The 22498-nt window shown below is 43.1% G+C and overlaps 1 protein-coding gene across 1 annotated transcript in view; it reads left to right on the forward strand.

The window, feature by feature from the left end:
- The window catches only part of slx4ip (SLX4 interacting protein), a 32339-nt gene that overhangs the window by 4766 nt on the left and 5075 nt on the right, over nt 1-22498 (forward strand). The window contains exons 2-5 of the mRNA XM_076743899.1: nt 2658-2747; nt 3074-3200; nt 14626-14703; nt 16983-17071. Coding sequence (XP_076600014.1) covers nt 2658-2747; nt 3074-3200; nt 14626-14703; nt 16983-17071 — 384 coding nt within the window. The remainder of the gene's footprint in view (nt 1-2657; nt 2748-3073; nt 3201-14625; nt 14704-16982; nt 17072-22498) is intronic.

Below are 22498 nucleotides of genomic sequence, written 5' to 3' on the forward strand. Positions count from 1 at the left end.
AATTTGCGCCTCCACCAAACCGCTAGATTTTGCTGAGCAAATTAATTGTTTTCTTATTAGCGTGATTGCATTAGTTTGCATTCCTGACAAAATTCCCCTTTTCTGAGAAGCCCAGGGAATCACATGCTGTTTTTGTGTAAGGGGCAGACCAATGTTTATCATTAATGTCCAGTTCCCAGTTGAGTCTTGTCTGCTGGTCTAATGTGATAAAAGGAAGTTAGTCTAAGGCTTGCTAGATGCCTGGCATTCAGCCCAAAACACAGACTCAATCAGAAGCTCAGAAAACCACTTTAGGGGATTCACCCGGCTGAGTCTCTCTGCAAGGATCGAGCAGCTCCCTATACTGCTCTCTTTGTTCCAGGATATTGATCAAATTAACCTTGTGTTGCTCTTTAGAGCATTAGCTTGTGTAATTTTGAGCTATGTACCCGAGAAGATTTATCTTGTGGTCCCTGTCAGGGTTTACACGCATACAGGGGACAAAATATTGGAAACATCCCTCATTATGAAGCAGTCAATTGGCACACCAGCACTAACTTTGACTGCAAAAATGACGGAGGAGATGGAGGTGGAGGTGAATTAACATTCCTCTGACACATTGTCAAGGGCAGCAGAGCATTATACACATGATTTATTGCGGCTCCTGTATAACTGATAAGCTGACAGTGGCAGAGTTCCTATATGCCATACAGTCCGTAAAGCCATTCTGAGGTCTCAAAAGTCAGAAATTAAAGTCAGGATACCAAAACCCATCCACCATGTGTCAAGTCCAACCCCAAGAAACCACTATGGGACTCATTGCCGGTCCCTGTGTTTTGATTGACAAGGTCTGACCCTCTGTTGCAAGGCTTTCCCACACACTGGTAATTGTTGGAGGCAGTCAGCTGAGGCCACCAGTCATCCGTGGACTGCTGCGAGACAAAGGGCAGAGGATGGAGAGAATACTGATCTGTAGGGATGAGTTGATACTGACAGGCAACGTGCACACATTTTTTACATGAGGGGCTTGCGTTTAAGGGGGAGCTCCGTTCTGGTCCATGGCGTTCTTGTCTTTGTGGAAGCATGTTTTGTGTAACAACTTTTGTTCATATTTTTGCAAAGTTAGTGCCAAGAATTTTCTGTTTGTATTTTTCACATCTTGACTGTTTGGATAAAAGATCTACGTTTGATTTATGATTTTTTTTAAGATCACAGATGAATGCACAGTCTTTATAAGAGGTGTAGAAGAACATTAATTCCCCATTGGTCCTGATGCAGAGACATGCTTAAGTACAAGTTGGCACACATTCAGATTTTGGGACTTGACGTGTTCTGCCAAGGAACACAGCAAGCTATGACTGAAATTGACTTCAATTATTATTTGCAGAAAGACAATAAGAAAGGAAAAACAAATCATTTTTGCGGCTTAATTTGTCAAAGCTAGTATTTAACCTTTTAGCGTCACTTGAAAGGTTCCTGGTCCAACTTCAGGTCTCTATCAATGACTATAAATTTCTCCATCTCTTTCTTTGAGATAGGAGCTAACCAAACTCACTTTCAACAAGAGGAGGACACAACTGGAGAGAGTTTGGAGTTGGTGTTTAGAATTAGGACCTAAGTAGTGGGGACCTTCCCCTACACACCCTGTTATTCAGTCTTCTCACACCATCCTGAGAGAGAGGCCAGAGGAACGTCCCTCAAGTCCGGGTTGTAGAGTTTAGTCATTCTGTCTGCGATACCTCCGTCCAGGGGATAACAAGGCTTTGAAGGTGCATAAGTATTCCCTGCGACTAAACGAATAATCACTCCTGTTTGTACACAGTCTTTTCCGGTTCTGCACTGCGAGCGTGAAATCGGGGCCTGGCTCAGTCTTTTTGTGTTTTTGCTAGCCCATTCAACTCAATGCTCTCTGCTGCATGATCACTCTGGGTTTTAGGGCAGTACTTGTTGCTCCGTTGTGTCATACTGTGGGTGGTCTCAGTCTATCCATTACTTCCTTGTCCAGGGAGAGGCGAAGTTCACACGAGACCCACATCCATTTGCTCTCTGCGGCGGGCAGCTTTTGCACTCATGTGTAAACCATAATCAAGCTGGCCTGAAAAAGATGTAACAGAAACTTAACCAGCCGCGGCATTCCTGGCCTCCCTGTCCCTTGTAGCTTATTGTCATTGACACAATGACGTAGTGCCTTAGGAATCCACCCTGTAGCCCCCTACTCAGCTTCCTACAGCACTCAAAAAGTTACAGTGCAGAAGTGCAGAGACATGTAGTGCTTTAGGGTAGATCTGTGGAGTTTTATCACCACTCTGATACAAAGTAGGATAATCCCCATTTATGTGGTGCATCTTCAGACTTCTCTCTGCAGTCGGTTGTGACCTCAGGCAGTGACTGCATTGCAAAGCTGATAGAACATGAAAATTGTTTTTATGCTGACATAGGGGAAATTGGAGGTGAGCAGACAGGGCTATACTTTTATGCAAAGAGATTGGTAAAGGGATGGCTAGACAGAGAATCAGGAGGGAGGGGACTGCCATGAGAGGCCTGGGGTGATGTTTGAGGACACAGGGGGTCGTTGTGGTTTGTCTCGCTGTCAATCACCCACACTCTGATTTCCTTTGTTGTCTGTGAGCTCAGTGCCCCTCAGCAACCTGTGGCTGTCCTTCCTCTTTGTGTTACAGTGTGGGAACTTTGCTGTGCTGGTGGATCTCCAGGTTCTGCCCCTGGGCGGCCAAGAGGACGGCAGCTGGTTTACTACGGATCACATCGAGGTACAGACACAGGGAGAAGGGCGTGGGTGTGAATAAGTGTGTGAGTGAATATATGGCTTCTCTTCTGCTGGGGGCCCTTTCAAAAGACAGCAGCAGCGTGGAATCTGAAATGACTTTGAGCCTTCTGTCTATTCTTCTTTAGGGTTTTCATTGTTGCAGAAATTGTTCTCATCTCTCCACCTAGCCACTTGTGGAGTTGCCTTACTGGTCTTTCACATGAGACTGCTACTAGCCCGTCTTTTGCCTCTGCTCATCATCAAACCCTGTATCCTCTCAGCCGTTCAACAACATTTTGCTATACTAAAATATCTGCACACTGTTTGTAGGAGGTGACAGCCCTGGTTCGAGATGCTGTGGACCAGAGGGTTAAGCAGTACACAGAGTCCCTCCACAATAGAAGACAGCCCAAACAGAAGAAGGAGCTGGCACCTGCTTCAGCCTTTTCTGTGAAAGGTAACATGGCATCTTGAGACCCTCATCATGATCCATAATTGTGCATTACACTTCTCCTTCATGTGTTTCCTTGGAGCGTTAGTTGAAATAGTTATTGGGAAATCAGTACACATTATATTTGTTTTGTTTTGATTTCACTGTTGCTCATTCCTCTGGAATGTAGTCATCTTTGTCTTCTTCTTTCTTTGTCTTAGGTGTGTCTGTCATCAGTTCATGAATAAGTAAAATGGTTTACCTTGGCTATGGACTCAAAACCATTATTTATCCACTTGGAGCTCAGTGCAGAGATATGGCAGTGTGCATGGACGTGGGCCACTGAGCTCTGAGGAGGATGGGAGTTGAGTTACAAAACAGACTCAAAAGTATGTCATGGCTACCTTTTTAAGGAGAGTGTGGGAGGAAAGGCAAGAACTAGTCGGGACACGGTGGCTCTCTACACCCAGGGTGTGACCTGAAGGCAAGAGCTGATAGGAGTTTTTATATTGTGTTGCACTGTTTAACTTGGCACAAAGTGGATGTCTATTAAATGGCTAATGTTTGTTACCCTTCTGTGGTGTGTGATGTTGGCACACCTGTCTATCTGTACTTGTAGCTGACTGGATAACACCAAAAACAGTTGCCCTGACACATATACACATGCAACCATATACACAGAGAGCAAAGTCAATAAATTACAATCCACTGTGAATGAGCCAATTCTATTCATTCCTATTTATCCAATGCAAGCACATTCCTCCAGCCACCCACATACATGCCTTTGAAGCACTGTAAGCCTCGCTTCAGAGGAACCCCCAGCTGCGTGTTGTAAGGCACAGGTTTGTCACAGGTAGCAGTTAAGGGCAGTTAAACTGGGCTCACTCAGCAGGGCAGGCCTGACTGTGAGAGTGGGATTACAGGGCAGTCAGCCCCATAAAGTTTCTCCTGGGGCTGCAGCTCTGCCTCTCACGCGACTCACCTCCACTTTAGTTTCCCGTCCACTAAAACTGCGTGTTCACGTGAACATTGTCATGATACTAGAATTTTAAACTTCGCTACATTACTAGTAGAAAAAAGCAAAACTCAATAACCTTTTTAGTACCATAGCAAAAAGGAAAAACAAGGTGCTGGTATGGGCTTACATAGTTAACACAGAACAGTGGTTGAATAGCAGTGACAGGCTGCTCACTGGCAGATCTGTGCAGCGCTGCCTGCTTGTGCGTCTGCCTCCAGTCCTGTCGTGGCTTCGTCGCAGGAGAGAATGGCCTTATAGCCACAGGGTGAGGACCAGCTGATTTTCTCCTTCACTGTTTCAACTGTGCAGCCGTGGGTTGAAAAACTGATTATAGATCAGTTTTGTATAATAGCATCTTAATACTTTCTTCATACACACATTCAACTTTTGTCATTTTCTTGACGAACATATAGTCTTTAGAAGCAGGCATGTGCGTTGCATGCATGTGTGCACGCATGCACACAGGTGCTCATACACCACAGAGCCAGTCAAAATCAGAAGGAGCGACAGTGTGTTGGAGAGATATATCCTCCCCCTGGGCTAGGTGTGAACAGGCTGACAGTGTAAAGTTACTGAAAAGCCTTTCTCATATTGCCCATGACAGACTGAGGAGAGACAGACATCTCTGATGATGGAGATCACAGACTGAGGCTCCACACACACACTCACACACTTGTGCTCACAAATTCGCTCCACTGTGTGAACAAGGGGACTATCAGTATTTCAGCAGTGAAATATGCATGTAAAAATGATTAAGCTCCTTGCAGCTTTGCCAAAAAGAATGTAACCAGTGGAACATGACTCCATACCATATCAGAGAATTTTCCCCTCGCAGAACATGAAAAGGTATAGCGCCTAAAACAGGCCTGCACAGTTCATGTGCTCTCGTCCTATTAAAGGTCTTAAGTGAGTGTAATGACATTCTTGGTCTTTTCATTGTCCCATGTGAGGGAGGCGGCAGTGCAGTAAAGGTGGAGACTGTGACTGTGAGAAGCAAGCAGGCAGGCAGGAGCCATAAAAAGGGGAGGACAGACTATAAGGCTTAGGGAGGGAAGCACAGCAAACCTCAGGGTGGGTATTAAGTATAGGGGTCGTCTATTCTGCAAGCAGGTCAAACGCTAACCTGCTAATCCTCACAGGACTTTCAGACTGTCCGTAGCAGGGAGTGGAAGCTGGTTTTCTGCATCTATTCATTTCAGCAGAAGACCTGCATCTGTGTGTGTCTGTGTGCAGCGTCATGTTACTTGAGAGCAGAATTAAGCTGGATATCCTGGAGTGAGACATGTGTATGTGCTGGAACACGTGCATGTTGTGTTGCATATAGAGAAAGGTGTCAGGCGGGGTAGTACTGACGTCTGGGCCAAGAATAGGCGGATGGAGTGTGGTGCTATGTGTGGGATGGTATGGGAGGGGGGGGGATGTGGGTCTTGTATGAGGCGGTGTTTGAGCTGGTGCCAGTGTGAAATCACAGGGGCTTCCGCCAACAGACAGCAGTAAGAACTGCGTAACAGCCTCAGCTGTTGGCACTTCAAATGAGCCATCAACAGCTTTTAACATTCCAAGGTCCTTCAGTGCAAGTGTTTGTATCTGAGTTATCTCTATGGGTTATTGTATATATGTATGTAGCTGAGTTGGGTGTGTATGTATGTGTGTGTATAGCACCCAGTGAACATGTCAGAGAGAGGCTTATCCCATGTCTTCTGCCAACATAAATCCTAACCATTTCTTTCAATCTCAGCTGCAGGGGCCAATTTCCAACTGTCAACCCCTAGACCCCCCCCCCCCCCCCCCCTTTTTTTTTTCTTACCCAGGCTACTTGAGATTTCATGATTAGCTCATAGTGATGTGATTTATTTATGTTTTTAGAGAGATGAACAGAGGAACTTTTCCCACCAAACATCTTGGCTCTGGACAAGCAGAATGGACATGTTCAACTTTGGAAGCCCAGGGAAGGGGAGCTTGGGAGAGGCCTCTTACATTCTCCCTGGTAGACCGTGTTGAACACACCCACATTTCTCAGAGTAATTACAGATTGAAAATGAGTGGATAATGGGTTCTCTGTGCTTTGAGGAATACATTTTTGTCATTTGATATGATATTTGAGTAAGGGAGCCGGTGGTTATCCTCTGTGACAGCGCGAGTGTCACATTTGTCTTCATGAAGATGCCACTGCTTTGCAGAAAGCCTGTCATTTCAGACACGGCCCTCTTTGACAACTCAACATACTGTACAGACTTCCCTAGAGATTGTTTGCCAGACATTACTAATACACTTCTACTTTTTGCATTAGATAAAGCTTTGTTTGCTTAAGCTGCTGATAGTGCGCTATCTTGATTTTCATTTTCTCTTGGTCTAGCATTGTTTTACCTCAAGAGGATTCTGATGTTGTACTCCATAATGATGCGTATATCTGTTTATGTTCTTTATTTATTATTTGGATCCCCATTAGCTGCCAGTAAGGTAGCTGCTACTCCTCCTGGAGTACACACACACTCAACAAACACATGAAACAAGACATATAACACATGTAAAGAGTCTCACTGAGAACAGGTAAAAGTTAAGCATCACAGCATCAAATCACATTCCATTGTAGTTGTTCAGGTTGGTTAATTAACGTTCGGGAGGTTATTGTTAATGTGTTTTTCTAGTGGTCGTTTAAAACTCGCTTTACAGGGTGCTTCATCTGTAGTAGTGTAAACTGAGAAGGCCCTTTTTACACGGATTTAGTTAACATGCCATTTCAAACTGCCAAAGCACATTACCAGATGTCTTGCGCCTACTATTAGCATTAATACAGCCACATTGATCCCACCATGTGAGGCGGAAAGAGTCTTCCTACCAGTTGGAGGAGTTTGAGGAGCCCTGGCAAAGTGGTACCTAGAGTTTGTCTTAGCCCATGGCAGAGCTGGTTCCTTCTTCCTCTCCCTGCACAGGTGCCAGGGCTTAGGGGGAGGGAACACCTGCCAGCCTGTTTCCCCATGGCCACGGCAGGCTGGAGAGGCATTTTCCCAGGCTCCCCAGATGAATGGTCACTAATAGCCGTGGGAGAGGGCTTTGCGAGTGCTGCACAGTGTACCACTGACTCCTCTTGGCAGTCCTATGAAGGGGGCTTAAGGCAGCCTGGCCACGGCCATTGCGGGAAAGCACAAGTGTTGCTGGATAGCTTTACTGTTGGAGAATGTGTTTACGAATGACCATCTCCCTCCCAATGAAGAATGTGGAGGATGTGTCGAGACTGAAAGGGAGATGGTTAATTTTTGCGCTGCCCTGTCATAGATTTAGCTTTGTTTGGCTTCTCTGGCTCTTTGGAGGCCTGCAGCCCCGGGCTAAAACAGTTTTGGAAGAGCTGTTCAGTCATAATGTGACTAAGACTTGGTATAAACCATTGCATGACTGTTGGAAGTCCATTTTAGGGAGGATGAATACGTGCCGTCCTTTCAGCCTCCTGCTGAGAACATTTGAAGACACAGAAGCATATTTGTAGTGACAACCTGTAATATTAACTCACTGTGTTTCTCTTCAGTGCTACCACAGCTATTATTATTTATGTGCGTGGCTGCTATGTGGGGACTGGTCTGTAAATAGAGAGGCATGCCTGTGGCAGAGTTACCTGCCCTGCTCTGTGTTACTGGGCGTGAGGCAGGCTGGGATTAAGGCGAGGGGGAAACGGAGACCTGTGACAGGAACAAAGGAATTCCAAGGCCCAGGCTGGAAATGGATCCTGATCAGAGTAGCCACTCCAGCCAGCCTGCCCCTCTCCCCACTCGCCCTCCCTCCTCTGGCCCCTGCTGGGCAACCCCCTTTCCCCTGGTGCTTTGTGGTGTTGCTGTGGCTCTTTAAATCCTTCCTGAAAGCCCCTGGCCTTACTCAGCAGCAACGCATAGGACAGTCTGACTCCACTGTTAACCTCCCCTCCCTGTTATTGAACACTTACACGCACACTTTCATTCTTTTCTTTTCTTTTTTGTCCTTTGCTGTATTCTTCTCACTTTCTCCTCTCCTTGCCTCTGGCCTCCATGTCTGCTCTTCTCTGCTCTCCTCATGTCGTCTCTTTATGTTTTCTCACTTTCTCTCCTTCTCCTTCTCCGCAGGGTCAGCTGCAGTCTCTTAGGACACAACCACAATCCCCGCCATAGCTGTCACACCACACTCTTTTCCCATATAATTAGGGCCTGAGCCTGAGCACGGATCGCATTCATGTGACTGTTCCACTTTACCACAATCTGGTCTGGGAGATGGCACACACTCTCTTGAACTCATGCTAAGTGTTCAGCCTGACCAGAATGCCTTGCTTTAAGAATGACTGAAACGTTTCAGAAGATGTCGCTGTTTTTCTCTGCTCTTTGCTTCACTTTGAAAGAACTGGGGCCTATGTTGTGTGCTCTTGAGAGCTCTGTGGTTTTTCCTGAGGACAGATGTCATTGTAGCTGTGTGCCAAACTTGCCCTGTGTTGTCAGGAAAGGCTAGCCTAGGATGGCCTTAACAACAGCAGCAGCACAGTTTAATTTTAGACATTAATGCTTTCCAGGCATTTTGTTTGCATGACGTCAGTGCGTTACATCATTTAAACATTTTTTTTTTAATGTTAAATAAAACTCAGAACTTGAGTCGATTTAAATATTAAATCTGATTAATTTCATCATGACCTTAACTACCTGTTATCATTAGTCACTGGTAGCAAAACCTAGATAGAATTAGCGTGTGTGCCATGTTTCATCTTTTTGGATTTCTGAACATAGGCTAGCACATTTGCAGTAGAGCTGCTACAATAAGTTGATTGACTGATCAAAAGACAATTAATTGCCAACAACTTTGTTTGTTTCAGTCATTTTTCAAGCAAAAATGTCAAACATTTTCTCGATTCAGCTTCTTAAATGTAAGGATTTGGTGTTTTTCTTAGTTATTTATGATAGCAAATGAAGAGCCTTTGGGTTTTGGACCGTTTTTCACATTTTTTTGGGACATTCTACAAACTAAACGATTAATTGATAGTCGTGAAAATAATTAGATAATCGTTAGTTGCAATCCTAATTTGCAGAGGACCCAGCAGGCAGAGACAGCCTGCTTCCAATGAGACTTTGTTTCAAGTCTCAAAAGACCAGCACAGTGCATAACTCAAGTCCACAAACTGCTCTGCACAACATTAATCCAAAGGAGCCTAATGCAAAATAAGCAGTTTGCATCATGCTCATTCTGAACGCTCTTTTAATATAAACAGTGGCAGAGCTTTGAGAGATTTGTGGCCTCTTGGACTAATTAAGATATAATGATGATTAAATATGACATTTTGTATTGTGACTGCATTTCTCTCATCAGATGTTTCTGAGAACTCCATTTTTTTTCCCCTTGATAATTGTTCTGTGCTCCAAAATGCTCCCCACCACTTTAGTCACATGCTGCATTATGGGTTGGCCTGAGCTACCATGCTGCGGCGTATTTTGTAACTGCGATGAAGGGGTCACCCAAATGTTAAATTGAACACTCATGTGCAAATATTGTTTCAGGTGGACGTTGTGCAGGATGATAAGGCACAGTGCTCTGCTACAGCCGTAGTTACAGTTACACACAGAGAGTGATGTCCTTCCAGGAAAGCCCCCACTTACATATGGGTAACTTCCTCATGCTCTCTCATCCTTCACCACTCCACCCCTCTCTCTCGCTCTAAGCCCCCTACTCTCCACCCACACTTGAGGACTGAGGGAGGGGGTCCACATCAAAGCAGAGATGTCAAAAGAGCAGGATTCTCAGGCACTGATGTCTGACTGTCCTGCTGATTCAACTCCTGTTCATAAAGGGGTTTGCGTGGGAATTGCAGTTCTCCTGACATACAGTCACTGCATTTACATGCACACTCGAAACACGGTTAATGGCATAAATCAGGTTACAGCAGGAAATCGGAGAATGCACTGCAATAACCAAGTTACTGAAAAACCTGCGTTTACATGCAGCTGGTGGGTAATCAGATTTCTCATCCCTCTCAGTGCCATGTTTTTGAAGCAGTGCTGGCATAATTTAAGTGCATTAATGATATATAATACTGCAGCCTGGAGAGCGTTTTTCATTTTTGGTGGAAACATTTGGACTAACTGACTGAGTGGCCACTCATTTTTTCCTTGTTGTGCACATGCCTGAGTTTCTAAAATAACCTTCCATTCATTGGTGGAAACCACCTTATTTAGACTTATTTATTTTTGCTTTAATTTTGGTCAGGCTTTGGATTTAACTTTTTTTTTTTTTTTTTTGCACACAAGGATGCATCAGTACAAGTTATCATCTTACCTTCCCTCTGTTGGCAAGGTTGCCATGGTGATACTTGCCTTATGTGTCAGAAGTATCTTCATGCATCTGTTTTTATGAAATATCTTGTTAGAAACCCAGTTATCCTGATTAGGGAAACCTGGTTTCTCCTTTACATTACATTAAAGAAATCAGGTAACCTGAGCAGATAGCTCAGAGTATCCAGGTGCATGTAAATGCACTGAGAAGGTATTCCTGTGAAAGGCCCTGGACCCACTGTGGTCAGCCTAATGCATGGCCAGGACCTGCTAGGAGCAGAAATTCTTATGGATTCCTGCAGGAGTCACGGCAGCGTGGGCTGCCAGGAATGCGGATGGTGAGAAGAAGTAAGATATGTTTTCTATGGCTGTTTTAATGATCTCCTCAGGATACGACTGAAGTTAATTAAGTCTGTTCCATGGGGGTTTACCTTTGACCTTGGTGTGAATGCCTCTCACCCTTGTCTGTTCCATTTTACAGTCCTAGTCGCTCTGGATGCCTTTTGGTTTGTTGACTTTTCTTTCCTCTCATTGTTTTCCCAGGAAGCGGTGAAAGCTGCAGGGCTGTGTGCGTGCATTTGTGTGTGTGTGTGTGTGTGTGTGTGTGTGTGTGTGTGTGTGTCTCGAAAGTACAGTATTCTAGTCTTGGCACCAGCCCTGTGGAGTCTGTGTCTCTTTTCTGCAGTTGTCCTGCGGTATGTTACAAGATGGTAGAGGACTCTACATACAAGCGGTTACAATATTATCTACCACATTTCTGAAAACATGGCGTGCTGGCTTGTTTACTGTTTGATTTGACCTGTCATAATATTGTTGTGCATTGGGTTTCAAAAAAATTAAGCAAGACCATCTTCTCTTGAAGGAAGTACAAATGAAACCCTTTAAAGTCTCTACTCTGCAGATTTGGGTATTGCACCACTGTAGGCCACAGTTGCCACAGAAAGGGGCCACTCATTCCCAGAGGAGGCACTAGCAAACTGTTTGTGAGAGAGAAACATGAATGTAAGCTTAGCACGAGAGAACCCGGGCAGAGGGCCAAGAGCAACTCTGCGCTGTGCAGGACGTTATAAAGTTGGAGCAACAGCTGATGTCTCGGGCCATGGTGTTGCACTGGTTCCCAACTCTGTGTCCAGACGTCCCTGTCAAACTTGTCCTGGGAATTGGCAAGCTCAACCCACCAGGGAAAGCAATGAGAATAGTTGCAGAGCTAGACATGAGGCTAAACGAACTAAATCAAAGCTTCTAAAAACATAGAAAGCCATGAATGTGCAATGAAAGATGCTTGCTTCCTGGTCCCCCCTGAACCCAGAATGGGCAGAGAAAACAAAGATACAGATCTGCATTCCTCTCTGGGTAGACATCCAGAATGGGCGATGCATGATCACTGCTTTGCTATTTAAAGAAAAACAGAATATCTTGATTTTTTCCCCAATAAAGGAATGTAGCTATTGTTAACTACAAACATGCTCAACATACCATACAGTGTGTTAATGCAGTTTTCCTTTGGGATTAATAAAGCACTCTATTTAAAGTGTGTTTGCTTATCCAGTATTACTGCATACTTTATGTGCACCAAGTATTAAAGGGGCAGACTTCCAAGGATCCTAACTCTAAACACAATTCAGTGAGAGTGGTGCTCCTAAAGCCTGTGTATTCATCAATCTAACATTAACATGTGTCTCCTGGTTCAACAAGATGTCCACCCCGTACAATGCAGTCCTTAAGTATTTGGACAGTGACACATTTTTGTTGTTGTTGTGAGTGGCCATGTCAACCACCTGACCTCAATCCAACATGTGTTTCACTTGCTGAAGATTAGACTTAAGCCCTAACAGCCCCCCAAACAACCAAAAGTAAAGATGGCTGCATTAGAGGCCTGGAAGACCGCCACTAGACAAGTTCCCGAGCTGATGTCAGTGGCTGTTACCCTTCAGGCAGTCACTGAGTGCAAAGGATCTGCAACTGAAAAATACCAAACATTTACTTATTTAGGTTTTTTTTCATTTATTCAATTGCATTATTGATAAAAATATACTACAATCAAACATGGATTTTACTTAAGTGTAACAACACTAAAATGTGAATAAGGCTCTAGACTGTAATGGTATCAACACATTATGAAGCTGATGCATAGTGAGTGGGCAGAGAAGCATTGTCATCTGATGCCAAGCCTCACACGAAATGAAAGCTTATTCTTGCTCAATCTCCTTTTCATTATGCTGATTAGAGATTTGTTTTTGTTCTCTCTCTGAGAGATTTCACTGTGTCTTCCCAAATCTTGATGAAGCTGTTCAAGGTGAATTTTGCTGGAGGCTAAATTTCTATTTAATAGCTTTTGGGGATCAGATCCATTCCCATTGGTGCTAAACTGACAAATGTTTCAGCCTGTCACCCGGGTAACAATTTTACCCTGTTATCTGTAGAAAAATATTGATTGTAATTGCTTAGTGTCATAGTAACAAACGGGTATCCGTATTTCGAAAGCCTTAGTAACCTGTTCATTTGTTACTTTGGTTTCATTTGCACTGGACTCAGCTATTAATTGTGAGGATTTATTCTCAGTTGACAGACTGAGCTAATTTTGTTTGAAATAGATTTGACGGTTTTATGAATGTATTGCTTCATTCATTTATGTAGGTTTTGTATGTCTTTGAAGTATAAAGAGTAAAAATAAAGTAGTGGCCCTGGCTGCTAATTTAACCACAAGCACAGAGAAAAAGAAAGCAGAGGTGGTGCCATTAATCACTGCAAGTGGACTTAAGCGTATACCTGTGGCAGTTTTGTGGCAAACTGTCTCCGTAATTGCACGTCATCATCCTAAGAATCACAAGACTGCTTCTTTTTGAAGATGATAATTACATGCTTTGCGCTGTTGTTGAGATGACATCAGCTAACAGGGAAAGAGGGATGTTCACGGGGGCCCCCTCACACTTGTGTGTGGGCCAATGCTGTTAACATGCTATCTGCTCTGTGTGTTGTATGTTCGTGCTAATGCAGTGTGGAACATATTTGTCGTGGGTGTAGGTCAACTTTTAGAGGAGGCTTGTGTTAGCTTTATTGATGAGAGACTGACAGTGTTGTTGCTGAAAACCTCCCCTCTTCAAAAATGTCAGCTTTTCAGACAAACAGGCAAAGACAGCCTTGTTTTTAGCTTGATGACAGTGCATATTTGACATTATCCAGGGAGTTCTGAAAGAGCTTTGGGTGCAAGAGGTCAGGATTTTCTCAAACTGTGCAAGACAAGTAATCCTTAAATTGGAATTAAAATACAAAACTCCCCATAATTTGCAGTTAATGAGGTTTTAACGTGGCAACAGCAACGTGAGAAAGCCAAATAAGAATAAGAAATTAGAGAAAGGTGGTGGGAAAGTTAAACAGTTTTACAGTCACTGCATCAAAAAGAGGAAAAGGGCACTAAGTAGGTACCAGAGTGAACATGCTCTGTCAGATTCCCAGCAGTGTTGTCCTGTTTACAAAGAACAACTGGATAGCGTGTTAGCCAGACCCTTACTTTAAGTCAACAAATTCCTACCAGATTAGGCAACAGGCCGCTGTTTCTGCCCAGCACATCTTACATACCATGACAAACATTCCATGACAAATAGAGCAGAGGCCCGGGCCATGGTTTCTTTGCTCGTGCCAAACTGGGAGGTCAGTTAAATGAAAACCGAAATGAATAGTTTCTCTCACCATGAATGAGTTAGCTGGTTCTGGAAATTGAGGCTTTGTTTTTTGTGTTAAGGAGCCAGAGCTGCTATAGTCCTACAAGTTTGATCTCTTGTCCCGCATTCATTTTTAGTCATAGCTTAGCATAGCCGGTTTCTGCAGCATGGGATGGAAGTAGTGCCAGTTGTGGAACTCCTCACATGAAGGGTTTTATATTGCATCAGGAATATTTTCCTAGTTTGTCCTTAGATTAACCGCTTCCTTTGATTGAGGGATATGTGCATGACCAGGAAATTATTTAATTGCCCACAGTGGCTGTTTTGTGACAGGACAGTGAATTAAATGATGCCAACACACACCATCCAGAAAGTCCCATCTAGAAGTTGCCCACAGGTGCAGCTTTCAAGCCCCAGTGATGGTCTCACATGTGCAGTCATTTCTCTTTGGTGTCCTTCTGCTCTTTTTTACTAGTTTTCTGTTTATTTTTTCATAGGGAAAAACTTCAACCTAGTCGCCAATTTCCTGAAGCGGCACATCAACCTCAGATGTATTGCCAAGGAGCTCTATGGGGGTACGTAATCTACATGTTTTCAATAAATCAGTTCCCACTCAAATGAATCAGAAATAGACATCTCAATGATTCTTACTTAGCCAAATTTCCCACAGAAGGAGCAAGTCGACTGTGGTCTGCATGTTGATTTTTCTCCCCCTCACTTGTTTTTATGTCCTGTCCCTACCTGCTCGGGGTGTTGTTGAGAACAGGCAGCCATTAAGTGGTTCCCTTGAGAGGCTACTGAGAGTGGGAGAGAGAAAGATTGGAGGGCTGTCTATGGAGGGCAGTGAGAATCTATCTCCATGGCCCATCAAGTGCCTGTGAACCTTGACCACCTTTTCATGGGACCAACATGGCTCTCTTCCTGCCAGTAAAGTTAATATCTGCTCCCGAGGGGCCTGGATGTTAAGGCAGCACTGACCTGCTGCAGACTGAGATGATGGCTTCTCTCAGCAGGTCCATTCCACATCAAATTAGACCTAGTCTCCTGGGGTCGAAGGTCGTGTAATTCGGTCCATTGAGTTAGCTGTACATAGTGGTTAGGTCATGTCCAAATTTCTCTTAGCTATAAAACAGATGTTTAAAAGTCTTCTGACTAATTATATGTTGCAAAATGCCAAGTTTATTTGGTCCTGTTTGGAAGACTCAGGCTGAAAATGAGGAAATGAAGACTGGATATTTCCATAATGCATGAAAAATAATCCGTAGATGGCCCAAATTACTAGTTTTGTTTCTTCTTCTTTAAGGTTTATTGGTGGTTGGCAAAAAACGGTTTCGTTTCTCGTTCACTATCTCTATTTCTTCTACTTTATTATAGCCATGCGTAACTGCCAACTTCTGCTGAAACTACACATTGCGTAGCTCATTTGCTCCAAACAAGTTGACGGAAACACGTCTAATTATATATATTTTGTTAAACAACAACAAAGTTTGCTTCAAATTCCCTTGAGAATTAGATGGAAACACAGTTAGAGAGAGTTTTTGTATTCTAGTTCTTCAGTGGGGCATACAATGTAAATTTTGTCCTGAGGTTGGCATTCAGGAACAGCCCGGTCATTCAGATTAAAGAGTTTATTTCATTAGGTGGATAAATGTGCTCAGCAAAATTTCATGGCAATCAATCCATTTGACTGTAAAATATGATTTATATAAGCTTTGAATTGGCTGTGGTTTAAAAGAAACACTTGCAGAATGTTCGAAATCAAGCAGGTTCATCCATTGTAATCCTTCGATTTTTATCTCTTTAAGTTCACATTTTGTTCTGATCATGGCCTGAGAATTCATCTTCAAAAGCCAAGAATTTCCAAAGCAAATTTCATGGGAATCTGCCGAGTAGTTGTTGAGCAAACAATCAAGATACAAACACACACACACACACACACACACACACCCAACACAGTCATCCTTAGTCATCCTCGTTACACACAGCTTGGGGGGGATACATTGAGGTCAGTTGGATTTATTCTTATGAGATGCTGCTAACCTGCAAATTTGTTAAATGTATGGTACTGAAGTGCTTTAATAATTATTTCTCTCAAGAGGCAGCTTGGCAGACTTCATACCTTTTTGGTCGAAGAATTAAAAGAAAAGGAAAAACATTTCTCTACAGTTCAGCGGTGTAGTGGAGTAATTTACACACAAATCTGAAAATGCACGTACCACAGAGCACATTGCAAGGTGCCTAAAGAAATGGTTATAAATCACCATGTAGCATTTCTAACTTTAACTTCTCATGACTAAGGAAACATGAGCATGTTGTCATAGCTGCACAGCCACCTGCTGTTTCTATTATATGTTGATTGTAATGTCTTGTTTGTTGTTTTGTTTTTATCTTGCACTGTGTTGTTATATTAGAAGACCCCAAGGGATTATTGTGTTTCATCCTCTGTGATTTTTAATGTATGTATTGACTGCAGTGCAGTGTTATATGCGTTTTTACCATCAAATAAATTCATCCATTCATCCATTACATTCATTCACAAAATGAATGTAATAGTACTGCTTTTGTAAATGGTCTTTGCCCTTTGAAACCGATGAAATGATCATATTACTCCCAGGAGCCATTGTTAGCATAAAATTTCCTAATATTTCATGCTGCTAACGTGGCTCATAAAGCTCTGCAATTATCTGTAAACTGCCATTTTCTCCCTGGTCTGAGGCATAGTAAATTCTTGGTGTTAGTAGATATAAATTCAAAGCTTCACCACAATTCCCCTTGTCTGAGTTGGACTCATAATTAGAGGTGAGCCCACGTTATTAACTAGCATAGTCTGTGTTGTTTCTTTGCCTGCCTTCAGATTTGCGTGTGTTTCCTGAACGTTATGTTGTGTGTGTGAGCTGTCCAGAGGATGCCTCAGCACACCATGGAAACCCGAGCCTGGCCGCAGTGAGTGCTGTTTATACTCCTCTATTTCCTCTTCCAGTCGCCTGGCAAAAAGTCCTGCATGTGTCTGTGTGCTATTATAGGGACGTGTTGCCAAATTGTGCTCTCACTTTATATATGATGATCTCCTGTTTGGGAGGGGCGTTCAGAGACCTAGTGAAGGAGGCGGGGGGATGGCAGGGGGTTGGGTGGAGTGAGGTAGGGTCCAAAGCTGCAGAGTCACCCCTTCTTCAAAACGTTCCTGCTCCCACATTCTGCCATTTCACCCCAGCTGTGAGTTATGTTTTTTGTCAAACTCAAACATTTTGTATATTTTAGGTCTTAAGGAAGTTTGTATAATTTTCAGACACTCACGATCTGTTTTGGAGAAATGTGGCAGGCACTGCAGTCATTTTCAAGACATAATATCCACCAGTCTCAGTTTTGTCTAACCTTTAACTGCCTCACTATACATTTAGTATAATATATCATTAATAAATAATGTTCTCCATTATACAGCACGTCATGCACGGTTCAAGAGTACCATAACAACACTCTTGATCCTTCTGTTACACATACATTGTGGGTTTTTAAGGGAGAATTTAGTCAGTGGGATTGTCTGCAGATAAAATTCACATGTCTTGATTGATTGGACTCAGATAACGCTGTATTCCGTGCATATTTAACATCCATGCTGCGTATATTATGTTGCAGTCAGACCTACTACTGTAGTTCTTTTTTGTCTATTCATATTAGAGACAACTATCCTTTGGTCAGTGCTCATTTGATCCCAGAGTCCCAAGAGTATTCTGGGAAATGGTGGTGGAACCGCTCACCTTGGCACTCACATCAAGGACAGACATCGCTCCCATCACATCCCATGATCAGTGGCCTGCTGTTTTTCTATGGGGTTTTTGCTATTGTTTCCCTTTGAAACGTCTCTGCACTCTCCACAGTTTGGCTTCCAATGAAAGCAGTGATTGTAATATTTTTAGTGGAGCAACACAGTCGTCAGTGAAAAGTTCAGATTGTGTAACCAATTTTCCAGTTCAAGGAGGCATTGCTGTCGATTGCGTTCCTATCCTCAGGATGTGGTTCTCTGGGCTCATACAGTACAAGCAGAGGGAATTGGAGGGTGGGAGTCTTGTGGTGGAGCTCTCACTAGCCCAACCTCAAACGTGGTTTGTAAGGGAAAGATACCAGACAGCAAGGCTAAAGTTTTTCACATGACAAAAACAATTATTTGTTTACGTCCCTCGCTCTGCTCTATTTTGTCAGAAAGGGAGTTTTTTCGGGAAAATGTTGCCAAGAAAGTCAAAAATCTAAATGAAAAAAGTTTGTTCCATGAGTCACAACTGATGCACAGCATAATAATGTTGCTGTCTAATGGGGTCTTTGTCAAAGTTGATCACATGTTTAAAAAAGGGTCTTTTATCCCTCAAGTCTTGACAGCAGGAGCCTGCTCGTCCCAAAAAAATGCCACGTTTCCCTGCCTTTCAGGAGGCTTTGGTTGTTGTTAGGAATCAGTTTGTGTGACTTGTTGAACAAAAATCCTTAACCACAGTGGAAATGTAGACTCATCAAATTAGCACTTCTCATAAGGTCAGGGGGTTATGTTGTGAGGGAACTAAGGTGACATCATGGTTGGCCTTATGTCCTGTGAAAGCCAGTGTCTCTCTCCCACACTTGACTGTGCTGTATGTCTCTTGTATACTGTGTGTCACATTTTCAGCTGTGGTTCACTTAGAGGAAGAAATGGTGAGACTTAGTCATTTCCAGTGGTATAGTAGGACCTAGAATACCAGTTATTATTGATGTTTGGTGCTCAGGCTACAGTTTGGAGGTGCAGATTTACCACATCTTATATGAAACAGCATAACAGACCATCAAGAGAGAGTTAATTTCTCATTCCTAACACAAACAAATTACATTTCTTGCGATAATTTATAATTTCTCAACAATGGATCAAATGACTAAATGACCAAGAATTATCATTCAACTCTGCAGCTGGTCTAAGCAGTGTCTTTCAGCACATTGTTTCGGTTTTATAACCGCAATTTGACTTTTGGTTCAGTTTCATAGCTCTCATCAGTCCCATTTCCAGCAGCAGCAGCAGCAGGCATCACGTTTCAGTAAGAGGTTCTGATAAGCACACTGTACACCACCTGCCCACCACCAAACAGCAGACAGACAAATTTACTGACGAGCTGGTGAACATGTTGGATTGCATCTAGCAGCAAATAAGATGGGCATAACATCAGAGTTAAAGGCAAGTGAATATTGGGTTTGCTAACTTGCTAACACGTTTGCAAAAAATCAGTTAAAACAACATCATGCAATTTCAGTTTGTAATTCACTTATACACCACTATCGTAAATCTAGACAAATGTACAATGTGCGTTTGTTATGATTACATTACTTATGATCAAAAACTAGCGAGTCGAGAACTTTGGTAATGCAACCAGACATCAAGCAAGTGCACCAACACAAGACATAGCAAGCTAATATTCCTTACTAGCCAAACAGCAAGCGTCTTGTCATCTGTCTTGTCCTTATATTTCGCTAAGCTCACCCAAGACTAAATGCCGTTTACTCTTCTCTGGCCACTTGCTCAAGCACTCTTTTTTTTTTCTCCTCTTAGCTTCCTCCATCAATGTCCTCTTCAGTCTCTTTGCCTCTGTCATAATGTCCTTAGAGGTTGCTCAGCCCAGTTCAGTTGCCTGGTCACCCAGTTCTGGTTTTGGTGCCCATTCCGGCGCCACTCCCCACCAGCATTTCCCGCCTGGAAACCCTCTCCCCCCGGTGGTCCAACGCTCCTGTGCTAGCGCTATAAACACCAACACTTCCACGGGGCTCCGAGGTCCCAGTGTGGTCCAGGCAGAGTCAGCTAGCTGTGTGGCTAACTGAGCAAACTAGCTAATGTCAGCTATAGTTTGCAGCGGTTAGCACTGACTTTAGCAACAAGTTATGTTATCTGTCCATCAGGAAACTCCACAGACAGTTGAGGCAGAGAAGCCGAGTACATCAGAGGGAAAATATTTTCTCCATAAAGTATGATCCAGTTTCACCGACATAGTTGGTGGTGTGTGATGTAGTGCCATAAAGCTTTATGCACTACTCATGGTAGATCGCACCCACTCACCCAAGTTACATAGTTTTGTTTGCTGTTCTTTCGGAAGTTCTCTTTGTTTCTGTGGCAACTGTCAGACAAATACAACCGCAACAGAAAAGACATTATAATTAAAGACAGACATTTAACGACAAAGAATAAACATATCTGACATGCCACAGACACCCGTCGCCAAGCGCAGAGACTGCGCAAGAACAGGCATTCAGGGCGCGGAAGGACAACAGCACTATTCTCCCTATTACAAGTCATTGTACCATCAAGGTGATTTTGAAGTTGTTATTTTAAGGTAAGAAAGTTACACAATGTTTCGTTAATGTATGTGTAATGGTTAGCTACACCTCCAAGCAGGTTGAAGCAAATTTAAATGCATGTTGAAGGTGGAGGTATGCTTGAAACAACCCAGTTTGTACAATATACCATCCAACCACGCTGGGAGTTGTTGGGTTTAAAAGCCTGCTGTGCTAATTGTTCTATAAGACAGTTTTCTCCGGGAGGCATGAATGGTGTTTCATTAGATTATACACACAAAAAGGGAAAGAACTAGTTGTTTAAACATTGAAAAAAGAAAAGGTCTGTTTATTTTCTCACTTCCATCACATGACCAATCACTGCATGAAGTCAGCATGAATGCTGGGTTTTAAAAAGTTGCAGAAATTGTCTGATTCAACCTTAAATTTCATTGTTGGACACTAATGGGGGACATTTCGGATACTGTTTGACCATCAGACAAGTGCATTGGTTTGAGCATAGTGATGCCTTAAAAGTCACGACTGTCATGTGGAGGAGTTGTTAGATAAATATTAATCCTGATCTGATATTAAGAGATGAATATCTGATGTGTATAACTGTTACCTGATGTGATCATTCTGTTACAAGCTACAAACCAACCAACTGTTGGGATAGGGCCATTGAAATGACTGCGTTTGCTTGAGACTGTGGGAAGCAAACGTCTCTTAGAAAATGTTATTTTTTTCCTTGACATTTGAAGATTCAAATCCCTTGAAAGAAGTTGCTCCCATTGTGAGTCAGCACCAACAGTGAGGAGGGCAGCATGGGAAGGAAGAGCTAGTGTTTAGGATTGTGGCCGTTGTTTTCTAGTCAGGCACAGAGTGGGCAGCTGAGGTGAGTGGCGTGCTGGGCCGCAGAAGTTTGGATCAAAGGCAGAGCAGATGTGTTTCCAGTCCCCCCCTCTTCTGAGCTCTGGACGAGCCTGTGTGTTTACTCATGACCTCAGCGCGCCTCTGTTCTTCACAGCTCGCAACAGCTAGCAGCAGCACTTTCCCAAGGGTCCAGTGTCTGCTGATCTCCTCTCCACCATGCCCAAATACATGGCCACAATCTTTTACAGTACCTGATCGTGTCCCTTCATTCCAACCTGTCCAAAATTGCTGTCATGGGTATGCACAGAGTCCAAACAGTTAACAGCCTGTCTTAATCCTTACATATGGGCGGATCCAGAAACCTTTGTCATTGTTGAGGGATAAGAACTGTCCTCTATTTTAGACAAGTATGTGCCCATGCATGTTTGTTGACTTTGTTGCAGGGAAGATGTGGTGAGCTTACACAAACAGGGCATGTTTCCTCTGTGGGAGCAGGGTGGGTGGAAGACGGGGGGTAGAATTTGTGGACAAGTTTCAGAACATCTCTGCAGGAGGTATTTCTGCCCTGACAGTTAAATAGTGTTGTTGTTTCTTGGTGCCAGTTTAAAGATGTTGTATACTGAATTCCATTTTTATAATCGTTTTTAGGGATTCAAGCAATTCAAGTGGTATAAATAATTATTCTTTTGACAAATGAGTTAACAACTGGGTTTATAGGACGGCATCTCTGTTCTTGTGTGTGTTAGGTGAGGTAAAAGGACAGGGTAACACAAGAACAAACAGTCTGGCTTCCACTGTGGCACATCACAAGCAAATATGAGTTGATGGTTGATCGGAGCTTTCCGTGCTGGCTTGTTTTCTGACTTGTCATCTTGGGGTTTTTTTCTGGTAATTTTCATGTTTCAACTTCAACTAAAGTTTGCAATGCCTCCATGATGGGCTGAGAACGGTCTCTGACCTCGTTGGCCTTTAAAATCCTTGCAAAACCCATTGGATAAACTAAAAAGTGCATGGTCATCAAGATGCAAAAAAGCCTGTTATTCTTGGTTTCTGAAAAACTGAATGTTTTTACCAGCAAAATTGTATTGTACAGATGAAAGAGCATAGGCATTTATGTAGATTATATAGAACCTCTCCTGTATGTCAACATAGCATGACACTAAATAAGAAAAGTCTTTGGATACCAAGAGAGGTTTTGCCATCCTATGCAGCAGTGAAGTA

Source organism: Chaetodon auriga, chromosome 11 (genome assembly GCF_051107435.1).
Source record: "Chaetodon auriga isolate fChaAug3 chromosome 11, fChaAug3.hap1, whole genome shotgun sequence".
In the NCBI taxonomy this organism is placed as follows: domain Eukaryota; kingdom Metazoa; phylum Chordata; class Actinopteri; order Chaetodontiformes; family Chaetodontidae; genus Chaetodon; species Chaetodon auriga.